The 19,842-nt window shown below is 38.4% G+C and overlaps 1 protein-coding gene across 10 annotated transcripts in view; it reads left to right on the plus strand.

Annotated features, from left to right (window-relative positions):
• Positions 1-1,186: 1,186 nt before the first annotated feature.
• Unc5d (unc-5 netrin receptor D) overlaps positions 1,187-19,842 on the plus strand; it is a 505,260-nt gene continuing 486,604 nt past the window's right edge. For all 10 annotated transcript variants that reach the window (XM_077792634.1, XM_077792633.1, XM_077792636.1 and 7 more), the window contains exon 1: positions 1,187-1,286. In XM_077792634.1, the coding sequence (XP_077648760.1) occupies positions 1,187-1,286 (100 nt within the window). The remainder of the gene's footprint in view (positions 1,287-19,842) is intronic.

Here is a 19,842-nt window from a genome sequence, read left to right on the forward strand (position 1 = left end):
GCTTTCTGAAAAGGGAAGAAGCAATCCTGTTGTACTTTCAGAAGCTGTTAAACAAAGATCTGACAATCTATTAAAAACAAGCCATACTTTAAAAAGTCTTCCCTTGTGTAAAGGTTCAGTGTCTCTCTCCCTTCCTTGATACTTAACCAGAATGACAATTCCTGGAGCCTAGATTAAAACAAACAGAAATAGGGAGTCATCCTGGATGAGGGAGATTCTAAGGTGTTTGAGAAATCCAAAGTGATTGAGACAACAGAAAAATTAATTAAGGGGAAAAAAATAAAAAAGGAAAAGCACTCATGCTGTAACCTCCCGCCTTCATTGGTAAGAAAATAAATGATTAGTATAGATGCAATAATGAATTTATTCCATCGTTATTTTACCCCACTTGGCACCTATTATAAGTCTTTTAAATATTTTTTTTTTCCAGCAGTAATGTCTCATCTAATGTTAAACACTGGAAGAAGGAGAGGCAGGACTTTGAAAGAGCTCAAAGTTGATGAAGGAAAGGGAGGTTTCACGGAATCAGCTGACTAGGAGTTAGCTATCAAGACGCCCCACCTTTCTGCGCGGTGCTGGACTCCAGGAGGCCAGGCTGCTTTGCACAACCTTGTGAGGCTGGTGCTCCTCTCTCCGCGCCAGGCGCCAGGCCCGCTTCCTTTCTCCTGGAGCCCGGGCTCTTTGCGGAGCGTGGAGGGACCTCCCCGCACGTGAAGGCGCCGGAGCTCACCTGTGCCTTGCCGCTCCCGCCCCACGTGGCCCCCGCCGCCCCGCCCGCCGCCCCGCCCGCCGCCCCGCCCGCTGCCCCGCCCCGGCCCGGTCATTGGCTGCCGCTCTGAGAGGAGGAGAAGGGGCGGCCGCGGGGGTCTCATTAGCGATGCGGACTCCCAGCTCAGCTCCGTAGTCCGGAGCCCGGTAGCCGAGCTGCGAGCCGCGCGGCGCTCAGGGCGGGTGACTCCGGTAGCGGCAGTGGCGGCGGCGGTCGCCTCGCCGTGGGAAGCTACGGGGATGCGCGTTTCCTCTGAAGGTCCCTTCAGCGGCGGCTCGGAGCGCGCTGCCCCGCGGCCGTAGGGAGCGGCGTTGGAGCAGTCACTCGCCCAAGACCCTCGGGACCCACACATTTCGGCCCCTGCATCGTACTCCAGAGGCGTGGAAGAGGAGCTGTACCCCCGGCGGGGCGAGGAACATGGGGAGAGCGTCGGCCGCAGTCGGCGGTGGAGGGGCGCGCCGGTGGCTTTCTTGGCTGGGGCTCTGCTTCTGGGCAGCAGGGGCTGCGGCTGCCCGAGGTAAGCGCTGGGCAGAGCGGGTGGCTGGGGCAGAGTGGGAGGGAGGTCAGAAGACTGAGCGGGACCTGCACCTATGGCGTTGGCTTCCTAAGTTGAGCCTGGCACCTCTCCGCGCTAGGAGCCCGACTGGGTGGGAGTCTGGGGGAGAACCTCCAAGGGGACCACCGCTTTCCAACCCAAGTTTGCTATCTGCTATTTGCAATCCTACAGGTTGCTGTGACCCGAGCCCCTACCTTTTACTCATCGCCTGCTCAATTTTCCAAATCCTTCCCCATTGCTGCAGGCTGGAGTAGCCCTATCTTCACTCCGTTCTCTCTCTCCTTGGTCCTCTCCGCTTCCTTCCTAGGCGAGATCATTCATGGGTGGGCGCCCACAGTGATGTCCGAGAGTTCCTAGCGAAAGGAGCCTGGTGGGTGGGCTCCAATACTGATGACGCCTTTTCCCTTCTGAGAACAACATCCAAGCTTGAGTCGCCTCGTTCTGCGCCAAGCTTGTTACCCCTCGGACGCCCCTAACCCTGGATCTTAGCCAGCTCTGGGTTTTCCTTCACGGAGGCCGCATGTGTGCAGGAGCTGGGGGGAGTAGTGTGCACCCTCCCGGTTTAACTATGCCTGCGGTACCCAGCGAGGATAAGCAGTTGGCCAGAGGCTGCTCACCCTGAGCCTCCTCTCCCTAACCTGTGCTTACTCCAGCTAGGAAGCGCGGGCCCCACAGAGCAACGCGGAGACCTCAGCTTTTTTCCGACTTAGAAGCGTAGACCCCGTTTTTTTTCCCCCTGAATCCTCTGCACTTCTGCAGAGTGAAATTTTGCAACTGGTTTCAGTTCCACCTTGAGCGAGGACAGGAAGCATCAACTTAAAGATAAATCTCAGGGACCTGCTTTGAAGATGACCATGGGCCCTTTCATACACAGCCTCAGTAGTGTGACTTTACCTTTACAATAATCCGGAAGCCTCTCTTTTCTGCCCTTCTTTACCTGTCTCCTTCCCTGCATGCTCTCCAGTAGGTTTAGAATATGTAACTGCATTAAATGATTTACTTAACGCTTGTCTGGCAAGAGGTTGAACTGAGCTAACCGCCTCACCTTCTGCTATGCTGTCTCCTGAACATATATTAATAGCCAGGAGGCCGCGGGAAGGGGTGAGGATGATCACAAAAAGAACCGGGATCATCTCATTTTTATGAAAGCTTACGGTGTGTTAAAAGCAGCTGTACTGTCTGGAAAGAAAAATTTTTTAAAAAGTGGATAGAGGTTTTTCCGTTTTATGATCCTGTTCTGTGTGTATTTGCATTTCATTTCCTGAAAAGTTGTTGTTGTTGTTTTTAGTGGAGTAGGCTTTTTAAAAGGCAGGAAAGGTTTAAAAATGAGCCTCACTGATTCCACACACTTGGTTTTGGTGAGGCATATTTCTTTCTCTTTCTGGAAGAAGCACAAGCTTCAGTCGTTTAATTTACTATGGAGAATGAGAGGATGTTTCTTGCAAAGTCAGCTCTGAATTGTTTTTAATACACTGGTATGGGGGAGAGTGTGCCTTTTATTTTTTCTCCCTAAATGTTGAGCTAAATGTCCGAGTTTCTATCTAGCCATGATTGACTCCTGGTATTTACCCTTGGAATTTGCTTGGTGGACTTTTCTTAAAGCCGGCTCCAAACAAGAGGTGGGGACATGCCAAAAGCCTCTTGGATGGAGTTTTGCTGGCTGTGAAACTAAGGCTAGCACCTCTTGTCTGCAAGCTGTTCTTTAAAGGTCTCCTGGAAAACATACTGTACACTCTGCAGGCTTATTTACAACAAATGTCTTGCACAGATCATAGTAATGTTCAAGACACATGGAATGGAGCAGTAAATCTGACTAATATTTCCCTTGTCAAATTTTACTTTCTGGGGCATAGAAGCCTATTACCTTTAGCAGCTGTCAGATTCTTCAAGAAATGAACATTAAACAGGCTGTGAAACCTGTGAAACCACATGCACCTGGCTTTAGACAGGTGGATGCAATTGAAGTTTTCACAACAAAGGATGTGTTCCAATGTTACTGAAGTTCCCCCATCCTAGGAAGGTGTGATTCATTAAAAGCAAGATGTGGTGCAATAGTGTGGTATCTTTGCTTAGTAGTCTCACTGTTTTGTGTAGGGTTGGTCCTTGATGATTTTTATTTATCCAAGTAAATAGTTATTGTTCTCTAGAAATTCCCCCACCCGGTGATGCTTTGGATCCAACCCAGAACTTTGCACATACTCGTCAAGCACTCTACCACTGCGCTATACCCCCAGCCCCTCAAAGACTGTTCTTAGTGATTTGATCCTGGATATACTCAACATCCACAAACCAACAGGATATATAAGATTATGACATTTTGCTTTGATGGCATGAGAAAATTTAATAATTCAGTATATTTTATTTACAATAATCATGGAAACAGATAAATATTGTACCAGCTCACATTTAAAAAATTTTTCTTCCTTCATATTTACAGTAAAACCTGAAAATCAGTGGGAGATTTCACATAATTGGCTTTGAATATGCTCAAAAAGAAAGATACTTAGGATCAGGGACTGAGTATAGAAAGTAGTGGTCCAAAGAGTACTACTGTTTTCCACCTTAGTGAGCAATACTTCCCTCTAGAGACTTTTATTCTGCCTGCGGCAAGTTGTAAGGAAAGCACTTTGGTGCCATGATTACTGTTATGTTTGAACACTTTTTATCTTAAAAGACGGTTGTTTAAAGTTCTTCATGACCTGCCAAGTGGTAATTGAATCTATCATGTTGTCATACTGATTTGTTTTTATTCTTGAGGGAAAAAAGCATTGCTGTTGATCTGGTTGTGATTCCTGCATTAGATACTATACATAAAGACTTTAGTCTCTAAAGGCAGGGAGGAAGATACCCTAGGCAAGCTGGGCTTTCACATCATTCCGAGCTTTAAAAAATTTCCTGGACAATGAAATCCTCCTCGTGCGTGATTGCTGGAGTAATGCATTAATGGCAGAGGAAGTACATACTTATTTTATAGGCATAATAGAGTCATGTGACTTATACATACTTAAATCCACTTATCTCTCTGGTTTCTGCAATTTTAAAACTATTGCCATTTCCTCCTTAATGATTTTTAATAGGCGTCCCTTTTTCTCCCTTATCTGTTCCTTTTCCTCAAGAATGTATTCCTTCATAACACTATGTGAAGGGAGCCTTTTGGTCCAGTTTCCTATCGGACTTGTCTTTTTCTAATTTTTGGATTGTCCCATGAACTTGAGAAGCCTATGGCACCTTCTTTGCCTGCCCCACGAAGTGTTCTGCTCAGGAGATCTCTTAAGCATCTCAGTTTTTAAGAGGAGATGAACCTTTTTCGTGAGGCACTGAAATGACAGCTCTTGTCATACTTTACAGACTTGCTCACTCTTTTGAAAGGCCCATCTGTGGTTCTTCAAGTAATACCTTAAAGGACTCGAAAGCCTAGGGAACCCAACAAGTCCTCCCTGCACTCTCAGGCCTCTGATTCTGTCAGTAGATCTAGACCAGACTGTCTTATTAATTAGGAAGAGCAGTTTTCTGTTTGTTGCTTCAATGATTAGTAAACTTGTGTTTTATTTTCTTCCAAATGTAGTAGAAGACACCATTAACGTTAAGAGGTTTATGAAGGGTTTAGTTTCTTGGGAAATAGTGACTATTTGCTATTCTTCCTTTTTGCTTTTTTTATTAAAAAAAAATATTTAGGGTAGAGATCTAGGCAACATGTATTAAAATCAAATTCAAAGCCAGTTATCCAGATAATGATTCCATTGTACACTTTAAGGAAGTGGTGGTGGATTGGGGTGTCCTCTCAATGGACAGAAATGTACATGTTCACTGAGCACGGTATTGTGCCCTCCCTCTTGATTACTCCTTGGCCATTAATCCTGATTGTTCCTTACTCCATGCAGTGCCACTTGATCAGCAGTGTCATTATCTTCTCCTTTTTTGATGCTTTCATGAATTAACAGCCCAACAGGGTAACCAATAGAAACTTTCCCCATGTTCTTCTAAGTCAGGATCTAGGTAAAGATATTGTTCCTTCATTTTCTAAATGGCCATGGTTGGCCTAATATAACTATTATCATATTGCTACCACTCTTTATTTCATGTCTGTTCCTTAAAATATGGCATTTTGCAGCTTTATTTGAATATGAAATAATAATATTGTATTTAGTTAGCACCATTCATTGTTCTAAATGCTTTACATACATCAACTCATTTAACCTGTCAGATGAGGTAGGTACTATTTTCTTTATTTATAAGATAGGAAAAGAGGGGCAAAGAGGGTTTAAATACTGCCCAAGGCCATGCAATGAGCAAATGGTAGAGTCTGAACTTGACTTAATCAGTCTGATTCCAGAGTCCATAACAAAAGATGGTTTTCTAAACTGTTGAAAATAAGCGGACCCTTATATTTTGATGACAAAAGTACTAAAATGGTATCTTTATAACTATCAAGAAATATAGAGGAATTTAGAGTAGCTTAAATACATCTGTAAATATATTCAGATAAATCTAAGAGATTTGTGTTGTATGAAAACAACCACCCTCTCACCATTCAGCTTAGTACACTTCGGGATTGGATTCACACTTAAAATGCTGAATGCCAGTTTCTAATATGATAGCTTGCTTTTTTTTTTCAGTTTTGAATTTCAACAGAAAATATTACTCTGAATACTCCATCCATGGAATGGCAGATCCCAAGAGACTATTTGTTGCATGTCTTGTATTTTTAGCCTTGTTTGTCGGGGAAATGTGGAGCATGAGATTTGAGAATAGATTGTTAACACCAGAGGCTGCTGTTTCTGCTGTTTTGGGTCCTCCTGCTGCTGCTTTTGCAAGGCAGATGGCTAGATTCATTTATAGAAAATAGATATTCGTTCTATTTTGCATTTTCACTTTGAAAAGAACTTTTAATTGTTTGTGCCACATTGCATCGTATGGCCTTATTGTGTGCATACACATGTGGTGCGTAGATAATTTTCAGAATTAGGCGGATGTTAATGCATTTAGTTTGGACGGCATTATCCAAAATCTGCTAACTCTTTTGAGCTTTTGGAAGTGAGTATTTTTGCAGTGTGGTGTATACTAAGTATTTTGCTTAACCTACCACTAGTTGCTGCATTGCCCCCACCTCACTGACCTGGAATTCACTGGCATAAATATTTGGGTTATGGTTATATATATGGGGCTTACATCAAAATAATGAGTACAGGTTCCAAAACACTTGGAACTGGAAGTGTTTTGATTTTGGATTTTTTCAGATTTTGGAATGTTTAGAAATACACAAATGAGATATCTTGTGATGGGACCCAAGTCTAAACATAAAATTCACATGTGTTTCATATATAGATTATACACATAGACTGAAGATAGTTTCATATGTTGTATGTAGTGTTCCTGAGTTTTGACTGAGACCTACTGTCACAAGAGGTCATGTGCGCCTAGTGGTATCCTTTTGGTATTCATAAAATTTCAGATGTTGGAACATGTAGTCTTTTTGGATTAGAAATTTCTCAGATTATATCAGGTAACTACAGGACATGAAATATTTCATGATATAGTTGCCAACAGGGTGAGTACAGGATGTTCTTGTATGACTGGCTCCTTCCGAAAGTTTCATAATTAAGGACACTGAAAAGCCAAAAGCGATCTCTCAAATGAAGCCAATGGTATCTTTATTTAGTGCAAACCCAGCTGTCCCTCAGTATCTGAATCCTGAGGACGCTTGAGTTCCTCATATAAAATGATGTAGTATTTGCATATAATTTACATCCTCACATATATGCTTTATGTCTAGATTTTTTTATAATACCGTATACAGTGTAAATGCTACAAAAATAGTTGATTTACTGTGTTTGTAAAATAATGATAAAGGTCTATACATATTCAGTACACATCTATTTTTTTCCCTAATATTTTCAGTCTGCAATTGGTTGAATATATGGAACCTATGGATATGGAGAGCCAACTTTATTGACTTGCTGTCCCCAAGTTTCTGGTTCATAAAGTGTAAAAGAGCCTTCATCCCAGAAAGAGATGTTATCCCTCCATTTTTCTCCTGCATTGATTGGATAGCAGTAATCAGGTGGGAAGATATTATGGCAACAGAGTCACATTTAATTAAGGATGGACTTTAGAGATGCTGCGTGGAATCCTAAATTGAGAGCTGTGGTTTCTCAATCTGGAAAGTCAGAAGGAAAGTGATGTCCACAGCAGATATTCCAGAAGGTAGGTAATTGGCAGGTAGGCTTAGGAAGCAGGTGATCCAAGACGACCAAGTTAGGAAATCATCTTGACTAATTCAAGGGTCCAGTCAACCATTGGCGTGATGACTATGTTTTGTATAATATCAATAATAGATTTTAGTAACTTCCTACAAAGCAAATTAGTTTGCTATATATTAGATGAAAAGATTTGCCTCCAAATTAGTAGTAGTTATTTGGAGTTGCTTGGAAGTCATTGGTGGCTCATGCTAGCATTAGTACTTATTAAGTAGTTACCATCTTTATTTGAATTTATATTAATAAACCTACTGGTGGAAAAGAGGAAATCAATTGATCATGGGTTATGGAAGCTACCCTGGTAATGTTTGAAGCTCAAAAATCATTTTCAAATTTTAATGTACATTTGAGTCACTGCATATCTTGTTAAAATGCACATTCTGATATAGTAAATCTGAGGAAGGGCCTGAGGGTCTGCATTTCTGACAAGCTCCTAGATGACACTATCTATGATGGTAATTCAAGGTTTTGATTTGCGGTGTTGTTTCTCACTTGCAATCCGGTGTGAAGCAGGTTTCAATGTGACCATTTAAAAATTGCCAGTAGGAGACTAGGCAAACACACATGTCAGTTTTTACTCAGACATACAGCTGCTTATAAAACTAATGGACTTTCACAGGGCACCATTCTAAGTCTTAAATTTTATTTTGAAATAATTGGGGTCTTATGTCTGCATCTCGTTAATTTCCTGTAATAAAGACAAAATTGAATTTCTCAGAATTTGAGCAGATTGCCCAAAGTTGAATTTTCGTTAAATGAGAGGCTTTTCCAGCCCTCTTCAGTACTTCTTCAGTTTATTGTGTTCTCTTGACTGGAGCTGCACTTAAGATTGATCTGGAATTCAGGGTAATCACAGAATGTGACTGTAGTTAAATGAGAGGTAGAACAAAAACATTTAAAAAGAAAACAGAGGAATGCCCATATGGGGTACTAATGTTCCCCAAATAGTGGGATTGCTGTTGTCACAACATGCTGTGGGAGCTTGCGTTTGGGTCCATCTGCTTTTGCTGTGGGACTGAACTTGCTCACTGTTACTTTCCATTACCTGGCAGGGCTGGTCCCATAGCACGTGTTGAACAATATTTGTTACTTTAACCTTCTGTTCAGGTATGAATAATATTTAAGCTAAAATTTCTAAAACCTCAATATTGTGATAAAACCCTCAGGAAAATCTAGCTGCAAGAATAAGAATGAAATAATTTTGAGGTTTTTTTTTTTCCCCTTCTTTTTCCTCAACAGATTGTAAGGCCTACATACTTAGATTATCCAAGAAAGATGATTAAGTGGCTGTTTTGAATAATGATTCATTTTTGTGAAACTTGTAATTCTGTGTAATGATTGTTCATGTTTTTGGGGTTCAGTGTGATATTTCAACATGGATATAGTATGTACTGATCAAATCAGGGTAATTACTATTTGCATCGCCTTTCATTTCTTTGTGTGGAAACCTGAAGCTACTCTTTTCTAGTTCTTCATTAAATGTGTAATAGATTCTGGTGAACTGCAGTCACCCTGCTTGACTGTGGAACACTGGCTCATTCCTTGTGTTTCACTGTGTTTTGGTAGCCATCTTTCAGGTACTTCCACAGTTTTGATCCCTGTGTATCTTCACGTGACCCTGATATCAAACAGATGACAACATGTAAGTTTTAGAGATTTTTCAACCTAAGCCAGGCAACTGCTAGAAGCCAAATCTTTGAATAGTTTCTGGGCCTTTTTAGTTTCATTATCATGTATTTTTCCAAATAGATGCATTACTCTGAAGTTGGATGACAGAGCGCTTCCCCTTACATGGTAGTTGATAGGGATGTAGATTTGTGAACACTGGAAGAAGAAATAAATGAGTAGAATTCAGTCAAATGCCCGTTTTGCCTTCTTGATCTGTATAGTATTAAGATTTGTCATGGTTTCGAACAGAAATGGCCCTGTCTTGGGAAAATTGGAGTAGTAGTAAGTAAGTCAGGAGTGATTGGAAAAGAAATAAAATTGTGAATATATTAAAATAGTATATTATAGTATAAGATAATTGACATGTAAAAATCTTCTGAGGAACTTGCTAGGCAATAACATTTTCTTCAGAATCAAGAAAATTAAAGTAGTTCCTCAAAGTAAAACCACAAGTAAATTCTTGTGAGGGTTTTTTTTTTAATGTCATTATAGACATCACACTTCTTTGAAATATAATACTAGCTCAATTTGCATAGCTTTCTAAATACCTTGTCTTTATCATTAATTTTGAGTTTATATGCTTTTTTATTTTCTGTATTCAGTCATATAAGGAGATCAAAGTCTTCTAACTTGTGTTTGAAATCAGCTTAGCACAATGCAATTGGACTTCCAATACCAATTTTCATCAATATGTCTTTAAGAATTATGTAGCTTGTTTTTAAAAGAGAATAGGAAAAACAGACCCCAGAATAAAGTTCCTTACCAGAGAGATGTGTGTTGTAAACCTTTTGAAGAGAGCTGCAAAAAATAGCTGCTCTTCATCTGAAAAGATAATCCCTCAGTCATGGGACCAGACATTACAGTGGTTATCAGCAGTGAATGAGGACATTTCCAAAGATAATTTCCCATAAAAAAAAAAAGCAATCAGGAGGTTTGCAGGTTTTGTTGGTGTGAGGTATGTGGGTTGGATGTAAACACTTTGGGGTTTGCTTTAAAGAAATAAGGTTGACAGAAAGATTTGTCATTAAATATTTTCCCCTTGGGGCTAAAAGGAATCCATCTGATGTTTTAAGAAGTTTAGCATCTAAGTTGAGGTGCACATCAGCCTTAAATATCAATGTAAAAGATAGGTTTAGCATATTACATGCTGTGGCAGAGAAAAACAATTGTACTGACAAATTTTTATAATTGTGAAGGTGATAAGTACTGTAATACATGGATATGTGTGTATTATGAGTTAGTAGAACGTCATATATCATCATTATATCAAACTTACATCATTAAAGTTCTAAGCCATTAGTTTAAATGGCATTAATGATACTTAAGCTTGACATGTAGTCACAATTTTGACTTGAAAAGTCAGCGTCTTAATTCTGGTACTCCCATTCCTCTCTCCATGGTATCTCCCCTCTATCTCTTTATTTTCCAACCCTTAGTCTTTTTGTTCTTTTACTATTCAAGTCAAAACTTCCTTGCCTTTTATACAACATGGCGGGTTGGAAAGGTCAAGACAATGCCCCCTTCAATCTGTCACTTTTTTTTCTCTGGTTCTTTTTATTTATAAAATGAGGTGATTAGCCTACCTTAAGTTCCTGTCTGCCTAACATTCTATAATGCTACCCTTTGTTTCCAATATCATATGCTCACAGGATTTTGATCATTTCAGGAATATCGAGTCCCCAATATTAAAATATATGTGACATCTTAAAATATATGAGACATTCTTCAATGAAGGGATGATACTCTGGAAGTAAAATTTGCAAGAGAAGCTAATGGGTTTTCAGAAGTGATACTGCTAATACTGCTTAAGAAGTTTTAGGAAGGTGCCAACACTAAATTAGGCTATCTGTTTTAATTCTCTCAAAGCAGTGGTTGTAAGCAAATGTGAATACAGGTTTCACATCCCTAATATAAAATCTGAGATGTTCCCAACTCTGAATTTTTGGATTTTTGTGTTAGAGATGCTCCACCTCTCAAGTCTTTGCAAATATCTCCAACTCTCCAAAACTCTGAAATCTAAAGCATTTCTGGTCCTAAGTGTTTCGGATAAAGGGTACTCCACCTATGTGTGTGACTCTGATAGCAAAAGCAGGCTGACTGGAGGATGGCTGCAGGGGATTGGAGACCTAGGAGGTATTCTCCCCTCCGGAAGAGCTCTTTGATGCTCTGGAGTGTGTGGGCTCACTCTTGCTAAATTGATTTTCTTTTTAGAAGGAACCAGGTACATAAGATTTCATTTTAATTTCCATATTTGAAGTCTTCTTGAAAAAAATTGAATAAATATCTCCACTCACAACTCATCAAATATTATATACCCTCAACTCATCACTCTGCTTTCTGGTTTGTCTCCAATCAGTGACTTTTGTGAAGAGATTGGAAAGACCAAGGAGCCAGGTGGTCTTCATTTTTAATAATTGTCTTTGTTTGAACTCTGGATGTATACCACTTTTCTAGTTTGGGGAACAGTATTATATAATAGAAGATATAAAACACCCACCTGGCCTTTTTTGTGGTGTTGGGGATTGAACTGGGGGGGGGGGGCACATGCATACTAGGCAAGTGCTTTACCACTGAGCTGCATCCCCAGCCCTAAAGTGGCCTTTTATTTAACAACTGATGACCACTAATTTGATCACTGAGTTTCATGTATTCCTGTGTTTACTATTTGCAAAAATCATGATATTTTATTTCAAAAAGGACCCTGAAGTTTCTAGGAAAAGGCCCAAATCCAAACGTGAGTAAACGAGGTATAGAGAGAAGAGATAGCTTGCCTGGCTTGTAGACATCATTGCTCTTAGTTACCTGCCAAATCTCCATTTTCTCAATGTCGACCTTGCCTCTTTTCCTTTTCAGACTCATAATAACAAGAGTAATCAATAGAAACACAAAGAAATTCAGAAGAACAGATACCAGAAGACTAAAGACTATTGATCATTTTACCCTTCTGTTAAAGGGATGTTTTCTTTTATTTAAAATGGTTATATTTTTCCAAAATATCTTTGAAATAAGACACTTTTTTTTCTTCTTTGGCTCTGTTCTGAATCACTGAGGGCTGGGCCAGTGATTTGAGGGACTCAAGTTAGTTCAGTGTAGTAGAGCTAATTAATATTGTAGAAGAGGTTTGCCTTATAAGATTGTTTTGCATTTGGGTGAAATTAAGAGTGAGTCTTAAGCTTTTGTTCTAATAACTTCTATATCCTTGACAATAAATATTTTAATATGAATCTGAGTAGATCCTAAATATCTTTTCAATATAATGATTTAAAAAAAAAACTATTGACAGGAATGTATTGTCACTAATACTATTTGATGTTAGTGCCATGAGTTAGAATAGTGAACCTTATATTTTACTAAAAGGAAATAATTTTAGAATGGTACTTGCTACAAGCCACTAAATCTTATCAGGATATATAAATTACTTTCTAATTTCTCCCTCATTAAATCTGATGTTCACTTGTGGTGAGAAGGTATGACTTTCAGTGAAAATGGTAGCTGAGCCCTGGTTGAGGTAACGGTCACTTATATGTTCACAGGGGTTGGTTGCTCACAGGACACTAGGTGGAATAGATTTTTAATGTGCAACTTGACTTGTGCTTCTTTGAAGAATGCTTTTGATGTTGACAGTGACATGTTAATGATACCCTCAAAAAGCCATAAATCTACACCAAAGAGAGTGTCTGGGCACTATTTTAAAAGCTTTAGTTCCTTCTCATGCAGTACCGAATGTCTTGATTTTAAAGTGGATACTATATCTCTGATGGCCACAAAAACTTGAAAAAAGGCATCCCTATAGTTGGGCTGGAGCTTATAAACTCTAAGAGTTCTATCATGATTATTATTCACGTCAGTGCCGCCTTGCTACAAGGTGTTAGACACATGAGGTGTTGAAAACTTCTGATTCTTGGAGATTAGGTGTCAAAATATTCAGGGTTGGGCTGTTTTTAGCAGTAATCAGTGAAGGATCTTGCTGTTGGAAATGGTGGTCAGGTTTTAAATCAAATCCTTTGTTATCACCCAAAGGCATTTCTTAAAAAAATCTCAAAAAGGCAAACATTTCTAGCAAACATCTATAGTCATGTTGTATAGGTTAGGTGAGAAAGTCACAGACAGGTGCTTTGGATCTGCACGGGCAGTCACTTTTTTTTTTAAAAGCTTAAACCTGATATTTAGTATTTTAAAGTATGTTTAAACAGTTTTATTGCGGTATACTGGTTTGAGTGATGAGCACAGAATGTTTGACATAATCCTTCTTTCTAGAAATACATGTATTTATTTTGAATTCTGAAGAGAAGTAGTTTAATTCTGAAGTTCTCAGTCATCTGCCTCAGCCTGAATCTCAGAGCAATTAGACAGCTTTTTTAATTATTTTTTAAATTGGTACACTACTGTTATGCATAAAAGCAGAATTCAATGTAATATCTTCAGACATACACTTGACATCATTTGGTTAATTTCTTTCTAAGCAGTATTTTTAAGTTCCTCAGTAGACTCTTAGTTTGGGGACTCAATATTGAGAGCCACTGTTTTAACGTGTATAAGTATAGAAACTCGGAGTGTACAAATGAAGTCACTGATCTTTAAGATTTAGAGAACATATTTGACAGTCCCTGTCATATCGAAAGTGTACAGGATATAGGTGACCTCTCTTGTTCTCAGGTTCACACCCCCACCCCAGGCTTTATCTTTCTGTGTTGAAGCTCGATGACTTGAATGGGTAGAATTGAATATTGGCATCGAATGGGGACCTAAACCATTCCTGTCAGATTAGAAAAAATTGTGTTATTAATAAAAGAGATAAGATTATATGAGAGATTATATAATAAGGAAGAAACTTATAGGAGCATTGGTTTGGAGATGTTACTATAGGTTTTTCTTCTGGTAAAGAACATAAGGTCAAGAAATGGAGATTCCTTATTTTAACCTTCATCAAACCCTCAGGCCCATGAATTAATCACATTTTTGTTAGAATAATGAAAATTATATTCCAGTATTGAATATTTTCAGTACTATGTTTCTTCTGTGTCATTGCATGTACTATTGTGATTCACTTCCCTATAGTTTTTGACTATACTATTATAACTCTACCATAATTTTTTTTACTTACATTTTCAGTGAAACTTGGGTGATCATGACCTGAGATAATTTACTTGTAAAGGTAAAAGATTTACTTTGGCTCAAGTTTTGGAGGTTTTGATGTATGATGGGTTGGCACCATTGTTTGGGGCCTGTGGTGAGGCAGCAAGTAATAGCAGGAGCATGTGCCAAACCACTCATCTCAAGCTGGGGAGCAAAGAGACAAAGAGAAAAGAGACTGAGTTCCTGCAGTCCATTCAAGGGCATGCCCCAGTGACCTGGTGACCTCTTTGGAGGCCCCACCTCTCAAAGATTCTATAGCCTTCCAATAGTGCCCCTGGACCTAGACTTTAATACATGAGCTTCTGGGGGACATTCAAGATCCCCCAAATGAGTGGAGAAATACATTTGTATTAGTTTTAGTATTCAAAGGTTGTAGACATGAGTCTCTTCTTCCCATGCAGGTAAATTTCCAGGGACTAATGTTGGGTGACTGAAAGAAGTAGACTGGGACAGCTTGGGCCTCTTTGCCATCTTGGGAAATGAAGCATGGGCATGCTTTCTAAAGCAAACCTTACTCTTCTTGTCCTGTTTATGACTGCTGGTGGTTCTATGTATGAAGTCAAATACAAACTCGTAGTAAAAATACTTTACTCAGTGTGTGCAAATGAAGACACTGATCTTTAAGATAGAGAACAATGTCATGGTTCATCTGTGTCATTGCGTATACTGTTGCTGACTCAGTTCTCTGAAGTTCAGTGTTTGTGTGACTGTACCATAATTTATTTACTCATTTTTTTTTGCCTGTGATACTTGAAGGAAGTTGTCACATCATTTCTGCTATGAAATATACTATGAAGAACATTCACACTGTGAAGCGTTTCTCATATATCAGAGAGTAGGTTACTTGGGCCTAGAATGTGAACATGTTAGCTATTCCAGATAATGCTAGTAATTTTTATCTGAACAATTAATTTCCATCTCCTTGATTACTAGTGAAGTTACACATATTTTCATATAATTGTCATTTACATTTTATAAAAAACCTAAGTAAGTCTTTTGCTCATTTTTTTCCTGTTTGACTTAATTATTGGAGTTTTACATGTGTGTTACTGAGCTTATGATGGAATTACTTCCCAATAAATTGATCAAAAGTTGGAACTACCAAAATTTGAAAATGCATTTGAACATGGAGCATCAGAATTTAGCAGCACAGGACCCCTCTGGAGCTTTGGTTGTTTACCCTTGTAATCACATGGCTGATGGGCATTCTGAGAACATTGCACTCTCCCTAGCCCAGAAGAAGATCAGAATGAAGTGACAGTTTCTACTGAATGTGCCTTGCTTTCATACTCTTATAAAGTGAAAAAAATTATAAAATGATCCATTATAAGTTAGGGATAATGCAGATGTATGTATCTCAGTGTGTTAATGTGTAGAATTTCTTCTCCAAGTTTTAGATCTCTTCTGATAAAGTAGAATTATTTATGGTATCTTCTCATGGACTAGAATTTTTAATTTTAATGTCATTAGTGTCATTAATCATTATGATTAGTTCTTTTTGTGTCATGCTGAGGAAATCCTAAATTTCATTAAAGATGTTCTCTGGTATTTTTTTCTAAAATCTTATATTTTGATCTTTCATATTAATGCCTTTTATCCATTGGGAACAGATTTTTTTTCTATGTAGAGTTTGAATTAGGAATTTAATTTCAGTCTTTTGAGTGAAGGAGTACTTGTCCCAGTACCACTTATTGAAGAATCCCTTCCTTTCTCTAGGGATATGCAATGTCACCTTGGTAATTTATGACAGTTTCATATATACATGGAAATTTAGTCTGGTATTATAAGTTCTTCAAGACAATTTCAACAAACTTTTTGGTTTTATTTCCTCCTACCCCTCAGATACCCCCAATCAGCTGGACATTAGTCTTTCCTTGAACTTTGAATTACCTCACAATTTCCTTTGTTTTATGCATCTGCCTTTTGGTATTTTCTTTTCTTTTTTTTTTTTTTTTTTTTTTGCTCCCAATTATATTGTAACATTTTGGAAGCAGGTATGGAATTTTGTTTATCTCTAATACCCCAAACAGAATACAGTACCTTTTACCTAGTAGATATTTGATCAAACATTGAATTGAAATCACAACAATGTTTGAAACTGTCCAACTTATCTTATTATTTTTGACCACTATTCCATGCTGACATATATAGAACTTAAATGCAGTGCTTAGGCTCATACAACTCTGTGGGCCCCTGAACCCCCCTTTATTCATTGAGCTTATTCCAGAAAACCTTTCATATGCATTCAGTTGGTAAATGACAGAATTATGAAACACTGCCCAGAAGTATGAACCAATATGAAGGTTCTAGAAAACAAGTGAAGAAAACACATAGGTGAGAGGTCTGAGGACTTTAAACCTGTCAAGTTCATTGCTAAGAATAATGTCAGTTAACCTACAGCTCAGCATTATCCAAGTATAGTCGACTGACTTGCACCTCTGTGCCTTTGTTCACAGTCTTTGTTCAACACAGTTTACTGACCTGCACCTCTGTGCCTTTGTTCACAGTCTTTGTCCAACAGTTTGTTTGTGTCATTGTCCATGAATCTTCTCAGCACTAGAGATTGATTTTTTATTGAATGCTTTATCTCCATACCCTGACACAACTACTGTTACTGAACCAATCAGACCACGTCTTAATTATTTTTTATAGGTCTTTTTTTTTACTCTTGATCACATCTTCTGAGGGTGGAGTCAGCGTTCTGTTCTACCATATCTGTTCATCGTCTAACTTGGGAATATATTTGGTATAGTTCTGTTTCTAAGATATTCTACATGCAAAAACCAAATAAGCAAAAACTAAAAACCTTCAGGTGAGCTTATAAATGTATTTGATCAAACCACCATTTATGTATATAGTTTTTTTGACAAAATTATTATCCTCCTGTTCCTAATAAGATATAAACCTATGTGACTGATGTACTTCCAAAATATTAACTGCTATCACAGTAGTCTAAATTAAAGTTGAAGAACTTGTTACGTATATTCAGAGATCCCAAGTTGGGGAAGTTTTGTAGGAAAAAAGCATCCCTAATTGAGTCTACCTGGTTGGGAATTTGCATAATCAGAAGAGAAGGATCCTTAAATTTGAATATATAACTCAAAAAAGGAACAAATATAGAAAAATGAATGGAGATATTTGTATAAGCAACAAATAACTCTTTGCCCGCAATGGATGGTCCTGGAAACAACTTCCTGGGGTGATTACCAAATTGGAGTGAGCATTCTGAATGGGTAAGTTGGGACTCTTGGATCTTATTCATGAAGGTGAACTCTCAATATCTACTTTACCTGATTGATTGACAGTTGGGAGCTTCCAGGTAGGATAACATGGAGAAGTTGAGGCAGGAAATGAGGACTGATCACAGCATTTTCAGGTAGTAAGACTTTCTTCTCTACCTTCTGAGTTAGGAATAGGCTAATGATTAAATTAACCTGACTGAGGAGTCCAGGGGAGTGTGAGTGTGTCTGTTTATTTTTTTTTATTTAGATGAAAATATTTCATTCCAAATTGTAAAGATGCTATATACCTTTTGTAAGAAAATGGAAACTACATGAAAGACAGCAATTTCAAATAAATATTCTAAACATAACTCCTTCCAGAGAATTTTTCATTTCTCTGTGCGTCTTTTGACTTGCAGATCTCTGCTGGTCCCTCCGTTCTCCAACTTTGGGAAGCAGGAATGCTGGTTACCCAAGTGCTCAACCAAATATTTTAGCCTTGCTAAAATTCAGAATGTTAATTTTTTGATAACCGGTGCTAAATATCTTGTATATTCTTTTACACATCCTGAAAGCTTTGGATGAGAAAACATCACACACTTGTTATTTTAAAAAAACTGGCCAGTAATAATGGACATGACCCTTGTTGTGCCATATAGCCAACTGGAGAAAGCTTTATAGAAAAGTTGCAGAGCTGTGATTTGTCTTAAATGAGCTAAAAGGGATACAAACCCACAGTGTTTTTTTAGCCCAAGTTGGGGATAATGTGTGATTTTGGATAACTACTCCACTATTCAGAACAAATGTTTGTTTTGTCTAATACTTTCCCAAGACAACTTTGAAGGGTAGTTTTCCTATTTCTGGTATGGTATCATATATGAATTTTGTCTCAGAATCAGAATGAATCAGATATTGGGACATATGAACTCTTATGTGTATAAGTAGGGACCTAAATATTTAGATTAGGTAGTGTTCTTATGAGGTTGTCTCAGTTGTGGTGAAGTGTAATCTTACTAAGAAAAATGACATCATTATATAGACTTCAGTTCTAGTCTGTATTTCTCCCCTTTTCTGGGAGTTAGAAATAAAAAACGATAAGGAAGTTTTACAGGATGCATTAGTTAAGATTATAGTGATCAGTCTTTGCAAAGTCCCTTCACCACTTTCTTCTTAAACTGATTTATTAATAAAGTGCACCTGAAGTAATTGAGGCTGAGAATAAAAACCTGAAGACCATGTTTTTTTTTTGCAAGCCATGACTTAACATGGTTCTCAATTCATCCATCCCTCCCCCACCATCCTTCCTCCTAGCTTAAATACTCATATCCAGATTGAAGACTTTTGCAATTCCTTATCTACAAGCATTTTCTCTGGCATATAAGTGCATAATGGTGTTAGTTTTAGAGCTAATAGACATCTGTGTAGCAAGTTGAATGTGTGCTACTTTCCTCATAAAGCACCTGGATGGCAGGGCTTGTTGTTTTCCGAACATTCGTTCATTTGCTTTTGAGACCTTTTAGTAGTTCAAGGAATAATTGAATAGATGAATGGTTACAATCTACAATTAATATTGGCATATTAACTGAACTTTGTCTTGATAGTTATGTCTGATAATATGAATGTCTGCTCTGTGCACTCATTGTGTTAGATGCTTAATGTGTACAGACTTTTAATCTTACGGTAACCATACAAGGTGGATATTAGTGTACATTTTGTTAAAAAGGGAAATTAAAACTCAAATATACTTTTTCAAAGGTTCTTATTCTAATCAGCAGAAGAATAGGAATTTGTACTTGAGGCACCCTAACAACAAAGCACGATTCTTTCCTAGTATCAGGTGAAGGTATGGTCATGAGTTCCAGGGATAACACTCCTTTTATAGCCAGCTGTAGTTTACCAGAGAAACTTTTCCAAGATTCTTCTTAATTATTAGGTATGATGGGGAGTTCCCTGAGCAAGTGTAAATTGAATCCATCTAATTTTTTTTTTAAAAAATTTGTTGTCTCTGATACAAGCAGGTTATACGTGATATTTTCTTAATATGTAACTGTTGTCGAGCCAAGGTCCTGCTTTCCCTCTTTGGTGTTTCATCAGTGCAAAAGTGATAATTTGACTCTTTGGGGCACTGTGTCTGACAGGCCCACTCTGCTGGGCTTACACTGACTGTTGGCTGCATCCTTACTCTCATAGCCCTTTCTGTTTCAGAGCCTGATGCTTCTTGCACATCCAGAGGAC

The sequence above is a fragment of the Urocitellus parryii genome, chromosome 14, assembly GCF_045843805.1.
Source record: "Urocitellus parryii isolate mUroPar1 chromosome 14, mUroPar1.hap1, whole genome shotgun sequence".
Classification (NCBI taxonomy): Eukaryota; Metazoa; Chordata; class Mammalia; order Rodentia; family Sciuridae; genus Urocitellus; species Urocitellus parryii.